General features: G+C 42.6%; 1 protein-coding gene across 1 annotated transcript; it reads right to left on the reverse strand.

Annotated features, from left to right (window-relative positions):
- Positions 1 to 5,642: 5,642 nt before the first annotated feature.
- On the reverse strand, positions 5,643 to 11,622 carry LOC135209097 (glutamic acid-rich protein-like). The gene is made up of 2 exons (XM_064241696.1): positions 11,417 to 11,622; positions 5,643 to 6,135 (listed from the first exon to the last, which is right to left on the reverse strand). The coding sequence occupies exons 1-2, from the start codon at positions 11,468 to 11,470 to the stop codon at positions 5,857 to 5,859; spliced, it is 333 nt and encodes a 110-aa protein (XP_064097766.1). The 5' UTR covers positions 11,471 to 11,622; the 3' UTR covers positions 5,643 to 5,856.
- Between the last annotated feature and the right edge of the window lie 429 nt (positions 11,623 to 12,051).

Here is a 12,051-nt window from a genome sequence, read left to right on the forward strand (position 1 = left end):
CCAGGTTACAGTCTTTTCTCAAATATAGGAGAAAATCTGCGATTTCAGTTACAGAGGTACTGGAAAAGGATATTTTCTTTCCCATACACCATCTTCTAAACAACTCCCACTTCGACTGATATACTTTAGAGGTGGAGACTCTTCTGGCTCTTGCAATAGCCTTCGCCACTTCTCGTGAAAAGCCCCTTGCTCTGACAAGTCCTTCGACAGTCCTGAAAGGCGGTCAGACTTGGAGCGGGGAGGTTTTTGTGAAACCTGTCGAAGTGGGGTTGTTTGAGAAGATCGTTCCTTAGTGGAAGCGATCTTGGAAAATCTACTAACCACTCCAGCACCTCTGTGAACCAATCGAGAGCTGGCCAGAAGGGAGCGATGAGGTCATTCTTGTTCCTTCCGAGCAAGCGAACTTCCTCAATACTTCCCCTACTATCTTGAAAGGAGGGAAGGCGTATGCGTCCAAGCCCGTCCAATCTAGCAGAAAGCTGTCTACCGCTACTGCTTGTGGATCCGAGATCGGGGAGCAATAGGTCTCTAATCTGTGATTCTTGTTGGTCGCGAACAGGTCTATATTGGGCCTTCCCACAGATGCCAAAGTTGTTGGCAAATCTGAGGATTGAGAGTCCATTCCGTGGGTAGGACTTGTTCTTTTCTGCTCAACAGATCTGCCCGGACATTTTTCTCTCCCTGCACAAACCTTGTGAGAAGAGAGATCTTCCTTTCCTGAGCCCAAATCAGCAGATCCTTTGCTGATTCGTACAGGGAAAAGGAATGCGTTCCCCCTTTGTTTCTTTATATAAGCGAGGGCCTGTTGTGTTGTCCGAGTGAATCTGAATCCCCAGACCTGAGACCTTTTGTTTCCTCGAATGAACTAACGCTAGATGAATGGCTGTTAGTTCTTTCTTGTTTATGTGCCAGGACACTTGTTCTCCTTCCCAAGTGCCTGACACTTCTTCCGAACCTAGGGTCCGCTCCCCACCCTGAATCTGAGGCGTCTGCAAATAACGCTAGGCGAGGGTTCTGTAAGCGAAGGGAGATTCCCTTGCTTAGTTTCTGTGGATCTAACCACCACGGTGGATATTCTCCTTGATCCCTTTCGAGATTGGAATGTATCTCCTAGATTGTTGGATTTCCAATCCCACTTCTCCTTCAGATAAAATTGAAGGGTGTCGTGTAGTCTTCCTAAGGAAACGAACTGTTCCATCGAGGAGAGGGTCCCCAGTAAGCTCATCCATTCCCTCGCGGAACAATGTTCTTTCCTTAAGAAGACTGCCACCTTTTCTAAGCAGCGTTCTCTCCTTTCCTGCGAGGGATACGCTAGAAAATCCCGAGAATCCATCTGAATCCCCAGATAGACAATACTCTGCTGGGGAGTCAGCATGGATTTCTCGCGATTGACTAAAAGTCCTAGGGACTTTGTCAAAATTAGAGTAACTAATAGGTCCTCCAGACATTTTTTTTTTTTCTCCGATTGGGCTCTTATTAGCCAATCGTCCAGATATAACGAGATCCTGATCCCTTCCAGAGTAGCCAATAAGCTACATTCTTCATGATGTCCGTGAAGACTTGAGGGGCAGTCGAAAGTCCGAAGCACATCGCTCGAACTGGAACACTTTCCCTTGGAACATGAATCTCAGATATTTCCTTGCTGCCGGATGAATTGGCACATGAAATACGCATCCTGAAAGTCCAGGGACACCATCCAGTCCCCTGGACGAAGAGCAGATAGAACAGAGGAAGACGTCTCCATTGAAAATTTCTTCTTCAAGACAAAGAAATTCAGGGCACTGACGTCTAGAACCGGTCTCCATCCCCCCGATGCTTTCGGTACCAGGAATAGCCGATTGTAAAATCCTGGAGACTGGAGATCTTGAACCAGTTCTACCGCTTCCTTGGAAACCATCTGTTTCCACTGCTTGCAAAATAGCAAGCTTTCGACCGGATCCGAGTATCTTGCAGTCAACTCCCTTGGAGTTGTCGTCAAGGGAGGATTTTCCCTGAAGGGGATCAAGTATCCTTTTTTCAGGATAGAGAGGGACCAAGAGTCCGCTCCCTTCTGCGCCCAGACTTTTGCAAAGTGGAGTAGTCTGGCGCCTACTTTCGTCTGGAGGACTCCCTGCTCATCTAGACTTCCCGAAGGACCTTCTAGATGGTCTACTCCTTCTATCTGGTCTGCGACCTCTAAGAGGGTCTCTAGAAGAGGAGGCACCTCTAAAGGGCTGTACAAAAGAGGGTCTCTCTTTTTTTCTCTATAGGCACTGCCGGCCTAAACTTCTTGGCTGAGTGCGTGAGGAGATCCTGAGTTGCCTTCTCCGTAAGAGATTTAGAAACCTCTCTAACAGTCTCCTGTGGAAATAGATGCAGGGTATAACGGTGGCAAAAAGAAGAGATGTTCTTTGCAAAGGTGATACGGCTCTTGCTAGAAAAGAGCTAAAGAACCGATCTCTTCTTTAAGACTCCCGTTCCAAAAAGAGAGGCAACTTCTACGGAACCGTCCATGACGCTCTGTCCAAGCAAGCCAGGACGCTTGAAAGTTCCTCCATGGAAACAAAGTCAGTGTCCTGAGCTCTCTTAGCTAACGCTCCCACCAAAGCCCAGTCCATAAATTGAAGACTTCTAGGTTTTTAAAGAGGCCCTTTAGAAGGTGGTCTAGCTCACACATGCCCCATGTTGCCTTAGCAGACAGCAAAGACTTCCTCCTGGAAGAGTCCACTAAGGAAGCAAAATCCGCATCTGCGGAAGAAGGGAGGCCTAACCCCATAGGTTCTTTGGTCTCGTACCACCTTCCTGGTTTGCCTGTTAACTTGGAAGGAGGGCAGGAAAAAACTGTCTTGCCCACTTCCTTCTGGAAGTCAACCACTCTGAAAAGGTCTTTAATGCCTTTTTCATACAAAGAGCGGGGCGCATCTTGACGAAGGAAGACGTCTTGAGAGCTTTTGTGCTAGACATCAAAGATCCTGGTGAAGGAGGGTCAGCAGGATGAAGGGAGTCTCCGAACTCCTTTAGCAGCAAAAGTGAAAGTCTCTTGTAGTCAGAAACTGCTACATCTACTGGCTCGTCATCTTCCGATACCTGGTCCAACTGATCCACCGAAGGAGACCGTTTGGGAGTGATCTGGCTCTTCCCGGGAGAAGAACTCCTTTCCCGAGAAGGGGAGCGCTGACATTAGCACTTCTATACGAAGAGTGAGGCTCCTGCCTGTCCGAACACTCTTGCGCCTACTAGACTCTTGTTTGTCTAGGTTCTTGCGGTTCGCGGCGCTTGCTAGGCTCCTGGCGCCCTGATTCAGGGCGCTTGAAAAGATCCCCGCGTCCTGATTCATGACGCTTAACAGGCTCTTGGCGCCCTAACTCTTGACGCCTAACGTACTCCTGGCGTCCTAACTCCTGGCGCCCTGACTCCTGGCGCCCTGACTCATGGCGTCCTGGCTCCTGGCGCCCTGACTCATGGCGTCCTGATTCCTGCCTTCTAGCAGAATCCTGACGTCCTGAATCCTGTGGTCTGAGAGGCTCTTGACGCCCTTTCTTGCGTCTTGTTGCCTCTTTGCGCCTGTCTGGCTCCTGGTCCTGCAGACCCAAAGGATCCTGATACTTAAATCGGTTTTCCGGTTCCTTAAACCTAAACCGATCGAGACTTCTGCTCGATTCGCAGCGTCTCAAAGGGCGCTTCGGAGAAGACAGCCTATAGGGCGAAAGAACTCTTCTCTCAGGAGAACAACTCCTATCGGACGAGTCTCTCGACGAAGGCGATAAACGCCCTGGAGATTGTGAGGGTTCTCTCCTATACGAAGAGGGGCGCTTAGCGGAACTCTTAACAGGGAGCGAAACATCTTTCTCCTTGTCGAGTCCTTAGCAAAGGAGCCTACTAAAGAAGCTAACTGCTCTTGCAGATTAATCAAAAACTTCTTCGTAGGATCCTGAAGAGAAGGCTCCTCTTGTTTCGTCTTCTTAGGACCCGAAGGCCAATCCTCGGGAAAACGCTCTGGGCTGGAATCAGCCGCGTCTCCTTTAGGCGCCTTCCAGGCTCTCTTCAAAGGGCGCGAAAGAGAGGCTGAACTCCATCCTCGTTTAGGAGAGGAAGAGTCTGAGGCCGAAAAACACTCCCTTAGGACGCCTTTTCTGCGGCAATCCGAGGCAGCCTGGGACTTTACAACAGGATCTGCCGAAGGGACGCCTGACCGTTGGGGATGTTCTGCATCCTCCCTGCGCTTTCGACATTCCTCCTCCCCTGGTCCTGGGAGTTTGGAATCGGTCTAGGCCTAGGAGCAATGAGGAACCGGTCAGACGCCCCTCCACTGCACTGGGGACACTGCACAAGTCACTATCACACCACTCTTACCTTCGTTTAGAGCTCGTAGCTGAGCTTGAAGTTTCTTGATTGAAGCTTTACATTTTCCCTCTCTGAAGAAGAATCTTTGGATTCAGAACAGGGAGAAGCAGCTGAGGCTAACGGAAAATCGTTAGTAGGAGAGTTAACTTCTTGTTCTAAAGAGCAAGATCTACTAGATGACCTAGCTGAAGCCTTTCTTACTCTATCTCTCTCAAGCTTCCTAACATATGACATAACTCCTTCCATTCAAGCTCCGTAAGGTTCTCGCATTCAAACACAGGTGTTATTAAAGAACATTCATTCTCTCTGCATTTAGCGCAAATACTATGAGGATCTACTGCCGATTTAGGCAGCCTAACCTTGCAACCTTCCCTACTGCAAACTCTAAACATAGGTGAAGCCTTAGCGTCAGACATCGTGAAAGAGTAGTCAAACCAGAAAGTCGAAAAACAGTCCACAATAAGCGTATGCCAAGCAGAGAAAAAAACAGAATACGTCACCAAAAAACCAATCCGGGCAAATTCTCGGCAAACGAGTAGAAATCCAAGATGGAGGAACGAAAACAATAGGTGTTGTCCGTTCACCGACAGAGAAAATTATGCTTAGAAAACGGGAATAGTTCCAGACCCGCCACCCAGCGGCGGGAATGGTGGATCACCTGACCTACCTGTCGTGTGTGCCGCGAGTTTTGAAATTCTGTCGGGACGACCGAGTCTATAGCTAAGTATATATCTGCTGGGTAAGTTTCTTGTACAAAAATCACTTGCCTCTTAAGAAGGCTAACCTAGTCATTATTTTCAAAGCCTTCACACACCCAAAACAAACTGTTTCTTGTACAAATATACTATTTTTGACAGTCAGGACATATCATCAACTGGACTGTATTATTACAACACTGCTTTGCTTATGTGCAAAATATTACAGTATCAGTGTGTGTAAAGAATTATTAATGCACCTAAGAACTGCCACCAAACTGTAAAAAGATTCTAGAGAACCTAAAATACAATGCCAATTGGTTAGTTATGAAAAAAGAAAGTCTGAGTAAGCATGCTCAATTAACTCCTGAAGTCATGATAGGATTGAGGAAGAGAAGCAACCCAAAATAAGGTAGTGGATGACATTCAGAGGTTATAAACACCATAAAGCATATCAAAATAGCAAACTATTGTAGTGATTTTCTTAAAGAAAGAACATTAAAATCAAATAGTACAGAATACATTACAATTAAATAAAAATTCCTCATGGCATTTGTATCATATGTCATGTAAAAATTTCCTATGGTAACAGGATTAACAGGAAAATGAAATCTAATATTGTTCCTTCAGTTCTTACATACCTTGAGATATTTTTAGTTATCATCTTTTGAGAAGAAACATCGACAGTGAAACTTGTCTGCAAAAACAACCTCTGAAGACTGTCCTTGCTTAAAAACTGTAGTAAAGTAACTGGGGGTTATAAGAGGCTTCCAAAACTTCTTGTAATGTTTATACAGGAAGAGAAGAGTTACCCTAACACAGTTGGTGAGCTTCCAGTTCACACTGATGCTTGTTCCTGTGGCTGTTCTTTTTCTTCTTCTTCTTCTTCTTCCTCCTTCTCCACTTCTTCCTCTTCTTCTAATTCCTCCTCGTCAAAATAGTCGTCTTCTTCATCAAAATAATCAGTTTCCTCCTCATCAAAATCAGTTTCTTCATCAAATTCTTCCTCTTCTTCGTCTTCTTCTTCTTCTTCTTCCTCTTCTGCTTCCTCTCCTTCCTCCTCTTCTTCTTCTTCTACTACTTCAAGTAATTCATGTACTCCTTTGATATCCAGCACCTGTGAATAAAGAATATGTTTATAAATCAATCCTACTGCATTATGAATAGATTGCCATTTACTCTGAATATCTGTAGACTAGTACCAACTAACAATACACATTAATGTAAGCGAATACCACAGGAAAATGATAGTCACAAATCCAAGCACTTTCATCTTTACTAAGACATTGTCAAGGAGCGAAAGCGCTAGGATTTCTAACTATCATTTTCCTGTGGTATTCGCTTATTTAATGAAGTCATGTGCATCTACTGTGATTTTTTAAAAAATGATATTGTTATGATACAATAAAGTTTGTTCATACTTACCTGGCAGATATATATATAGCTGTATTCTCCGAAGTCCGACAGAATTTCAAAACTCCCGGCACACGCAGTGGTCGGCCAGGTGGTAGTACCCATTCCCGCCGCTGGGAGGCGGGCGTCAGGAACCATTCCCATTTTCTGTCAGATATTTCTAGTGCCACTGTCTCCTGAGGGGAGGTGGGTGGGCACTTTGATTATATATATCTGCCAGGTAAGTATGAACAAACTTTATTGTATCATAACAATATCACCACATACTCTGGCGCTAGTCGAACTAGATCCAGACATCTCGAGTTTAAGGAAAAATCAAGCCAAATTCAAAACCAATCCACAATTAGCGTATGCCTAACCACCGATCCAAATCAAATAACCAAAAAATCAATCGGGATACTCAAGTGACCAAAAGAGTTCCAAAATCCAATGACGGAGGTGCAGAAAACACTTGTTGGCTGCACCGGCGACAGAAAATATCTGACAGAAAATGGGAATGGTTCCTGATGCCCGCCTCCCAGCGGCGGGAATGGGTACTACCACCTGGCCGACCACTGCGTGTGCCGGTAGTTTTGAAATTCTGTCGGACTTCGGAGAATACAGCTATATATATATCTGGCAGGTAAGGTTCATGAACAAACATTAATGTATGTATATCAAACTGTTCAAGTAATTGGTAATTTTTTATGATATAGAAATCTTGCCCATTATAGGTGAGTATTCCTAAGTACGAAACTTGGTGATGAGGTGCTTTATTAGTGACAGGCACCAAGGGATGGTTGGGGGGTTTCCCACAGACCTGCCTTAAGCCTGCATCTTGGCATCAAAGAATTTGTATAATAAAAGTCTCTAATTTCTTTACCTGGAAAAAAATACAATTTATCTTAAAATGTTGGTTATTTTTGTTCCTGCAGGGATACTGACCATTGCCACTGATGCAAGAAAATTACTGTTCAGGTGGGAGAAGTTTCACAACTGACTGGAAAGAAGAATCTTGACTCAGAAGTGTCATGCCATGTATAAATTCAGGACAAAAGCGCTGTATGGTCCCACATGGACACCCACACACCAACCATCTCACCTGGCCGGCTAATCTCCTCACAGCAAGTATCTCTGCACACCAAACCCGCATGTACAAAAAATACAGCATACATTACGCATCTTTTGTACATACATTGTCGTTCATATTAATATGTTAAATGTATCATTATTACCACATGCATTACAGTATCAGCATTTTAGCTATACATGTATCATAACTTTATTCGTATCTTTTACATCGATTTATATACTACATCTTTCCATCCTTCAACAAACACAGTAGACTGTACTGTGACCTGTTTTGTTCGCCTTGTGTCAGGCACTACATTTCTGCTTTGAAGAGCTATTGACCTGTTAGTTTGTTGTCTGAATAAATCAGTAAGTTTGTAGACTCAGCTGCTTTCTCACACCTTCGCTGCAGTGCTACCAAACAGAAAGGGAAAACAAACGGAAGGCAGCTAATCTCTAGGTGAGTTATAAAAAATGGGCTCAGTTTATAACTTTACAACACCCCTACCCACGGAAAAAGGCATAAAAGAGGAAGTATATAGGCCTTCATCTGGGCATGTTCCAACACACTTCCCAAACTGCTGCCTTGTAGAGCAAGGAAAGAAAAGGAAAAGATGAGAGAGAGAACCCAGCCACCAACCCATTCAACCTCCAGCATAAAGCTCTTTAAGTACCTTAAGTGAGATGCATTAGTCCATGAGCTAGAATGATAACACAACCTGTTGGGCATATGTAACAGGTCATAAAGAGAAGGTATTCAGGGACTTTTGTGTAATGTTTCCAAGTTAAAATGAAGTAAAGGTAGTCTAATGATGCCAGACCACCTGCTCTCATTATTAGAGCAACCATAAAGTTCCCCAAAAGGTTTCGCCCAAACAGAACTATTGTCTCCTCACATAAAGGCCCATATGACAGGTTGATCCGCTCGTTGCCGTCTAAAAGGTAGCCTTCTTTCTTGAAAGATCTGCATGGATTGCCATGCACACAATATGATCTCATCTGGATCTCTGTCAGCAACATCTGGGAGGACAGAAATCAGGGAAACTCTCAAATCTCTTGCCAACAACTGAGAGGTTTATTTAACTAATTACTCAGAACATAAAAGAGTAAGATTTCCAACCTTCCAAGTGTGTGATTCTGGAGGCTAAAGCTGCTCCTAATGTGGAAAAGAAATTTCAAAGTTCCTTATGAGAATGGGCAATTCTACTGAGGAAGACAGGCATGCCTTTCACAGCAAAACACGAAACCTGGCTCAAGGCAAAGCCACAGTCACTGCAAAGAGAAGAGACTGTCTACAGAAAAAAAATTGGTATACAATGGTTTTGTATATGCTAAAATAATTACATGCTGGTAAATGTTCAACTATTATGTATTCTTTTGTGACTAGTTCCCTCTTACAGTACAATCTCCACTGAACCTTGCTCCTTCTAAGAGACATGTTTTCTCTAATAGACTGCTTCTCTAATAAAATTTTGGTGCAGAAATCAAGTCACTGTGGCTACCTCCATCCAATAAATTGTCATATCCTACACAACCTATAATGGTGTAAATCACTCCTTTCTTTCGAGAACTGCTTTCTTTAGTAGATTGCTTTCTCTAAATGGGTGCCCAGAAAGTTTTTGCGAACTGATATGTACCAGACTGTGCTGCAAATAAATTAGAAAGAAGATAAGGTTAGAAAGATATTTGAGCATGTTACAACAGCTGTGTGAATTTTCATCATAACGACTTGACATCACATTTTTTCATGGAACTGTAAATACGACCAGCTGTCTCATTTCATGAAAATGATGAATTGGAAAAACAGTGGGTGTGGTTTTCTATCCTAGAGTGTTCAACTACAACTGAAATAATTTTGTAAATAACTATTAAATTTAGATATCTAGAATTATTCAAAATGAGTGTAAGAAGGGTTGAAAAGGTCAATGATTGTGTGCAGAAGAATTTTTGGCGGTAACTACATTAGAAATAATTAGCTTAATTGCTTATTTAAATAATTTTTTTTTAATTCTTGAAGTTCAAAAAGGTTTCCAAGTAAAATTACACAAATACTACCTTCCCCCCTAACAGCTCTTTGTTTTTCAACATGAAATGAGTGACTGGATTTAACATAAACGAAAAGAACAGGTATACTAATGTCATTTTTCTTGGAATCTACAAGCAAGTTCTACTTATACCCTTATATTTCCTGAATGTTACAATGCAGTATGGCCTCCTGCTGTGAACCACAGCCTTCTACATGGCAACTTAAGGAAGGAAATATACTACTTGTATGTAATGCTACAGGTAAGTGGAGAAATCCAAAGGTAGCTTTCCCCCTGGCCAGATCAGACCCAGTGCCATAGATGACGCTAGGTTAGAGAAGGTTACATTAGAATATACTCTCATAATTGTCCTTGCCACATATTTGTGCTTATTAATTTGCTTTGGAAATTTTACCGACTACACAAACAAATCATGTATGCTTGCCTATACTTCTTGCTGCAATATCTGCTTAACAACACCAAACAGATATTTACAAAACTTTATGCAACACAGAAGACTTACTGAGCTGGAGGTCAGTGAAATCTTCATCATGGAAAACCCATGAATGCATTTTTAATTTGACTGTACTCTTCAAATTTGGATTCCAGTCAGTTGAGGATCTGGCCTAGGTTAGGTGTGGTTAGGTCAAATAATACATCATAATGTTCAGGAATTTGGTTTGTTTTCCAACAACAATGATTATTTTTGAATGAATGATCATGAGAATGTGATATACATTAACGCAATTTATAACCTTATTCTGGTGCTTACTTAATTATTTAAATATTACCTAGTGGTCTGGCATCCTGAAAATTCGCTAATTTCCCCCAGCCACATCCCGATAGCCGCCAGTGTTTACCACTAGCATCTATGGGTACATTAGTCATTAGCCTATTTGCAGATTTAAGACCAGGACTAGTTAGTTTGTTTTACACAAGTGACCTCAGCAAACATTGAGATGGAGTCACTCATCTACTTTTATGGAGTTTCAAGTAAAAATTTCAAGAGTATCATGGCCAGCAAGTTAGCACTGTGTATGGCTAAACCTTCATTATCCTCTGTTTAATCGGATAAACTATGCCATCATTTTGTAATTTAGGAGAAAACACTTGTTTCGATAGACGTGTAGAGGTCTTGGTGTGCTGTTTATAGACCACAACTCCAACTGATGCTGAAGACAGCGCATTCAAGTGCTTTTTTTTTTTTTTTTTTTTTTTTTTTCTGGATGTGGTTGCGGCGTGGTTAGAACGACGAAGTGTGTCGCAGCCCAATCATTTACCTTACTAAAAGGATACTAAGCGTGCTTCAATGGAGGTTAACATAAGGTCCCCAAAATAATGAGTCGGGCCCGGGCTGGCCTAGCGCAGCGGACATAGGCCTAACTGAAGATAATAGTCGAGTCGAGGTGAACATAGAATTTAGGCCAAAGGCCAAGCACTGGGACCTATGAGGTCATTCAGCGCTGATATGGAAACTGACAAGAATTACCAAAGGTTTGAAAGGCGTAACAGAAGGAAAGTAAGACGGAAGACAGAGAATATGAAAGGAGGTACAGTAAAAGGAATGCAGAAGGTTGCAGCTAGGGGTTGAAGGCATGCCGCAAAGAACCTTAAGTAGGTAATGCATACAGCGCACGGCCAAGGGTTACTACCTATAGTACCTAGTACTAGGCTAAATACCAAATGGCCACCTGGCCCTTCCTTTAATTAAATTGGACAATTCTAATTCTAATTCAAAAGGCCTAGCGATGCATAAAGATGATGTCCCGTATCCGGATTTCAATTTCGAAGCGTCCGCCCTTCGAAGGAGCCTTCGTAGGCGTCCTCTTCAAACTGCGTCGCCCTTTAGGTAGCTAATTAAAACGAAAAAGAAAAAGAAAGCCACTTCCAGGAGGCCTACCTTTACCTTACCTTGCTTTCCGTAGACAGGGGTTCCCTGTTCCCTTCGCCTTTCTTTCTCTTCATATAATCAATAAACCAACCAGAAATAAACAAAAGTTTACATTCGACATGAAGATAGTCGTAGTAGTAGTAGAAGTAGTAGTAAGTAGAAGACGTCTCCTTTATAACGTCCCTTTTCCCCACCGACTCCGACTCCTCTTCGACAATATAACGAATCAAGTTCGAAGTTTTTCTTCTTCTTCTTTCATGGCGTGAAAATAAATACTATGCACTTTTCTTTTCTCTATGTGTTACTCTTTTATAATATTTTCCTTTTAATCTCCCTTTATCATCCTTTAAAGTTTTTAGAGTTAAAAAACTCTGTGCCCGCCACTCTTCTTCTTCGTTGTTTTTGGTTTGAAAATAAATGCTCTGCACTTTTCTTTTCTCTATGTATTACTTTTTATGGTATTATCCTTTTAATATCCCTTTATCTTCCTCGTATCATCCTTTAAAGTTGGTTTCTAGCGTTAAATATCTCGCAGCGAAGCCACTCTTTTTCTTCATTGTTTTTGGCTTTAAAGTAAACGCTCTGCACGATCTTTCTCTACGTGTTACTGTTTGAAGTATTATCCTTTTATACCAAAAATATTTAATCTATTATT

Source organism: Macrobrachium nipponense, chromosome 37 (assembly GCF_015104395.2).
Source record: "Macrobrachium nipponense isolate FS-2020 chromosome 37, ASM1510439v2, whole genome shotgun sequence".
Taxonomy (NCBI): Eukaryota; Metazoa; Arthropoda; class Malacostraca; order Decapoda; family Palaemonidae; genus Macrobrachium; species Macrobrachium nipponense.

Excerpts from the sequence above, each read along its gene's own strand:
- LOC135209097 (XM_064241696.1), bottom strand. The coding sequence starts at position 11,470 with ATGAAGAGAAAGAAAGGCGAAGGGAACAGGGAACCCCTGTCTACGGAA. Across the intron at positions 6,136-11,416 it reads CCCTGTCTACGGAAAGCAAG|GTGCTGGATATCAAAGGAGT; the intron begins GTAAGGTAAAGG and ends CTTTATTCACAG.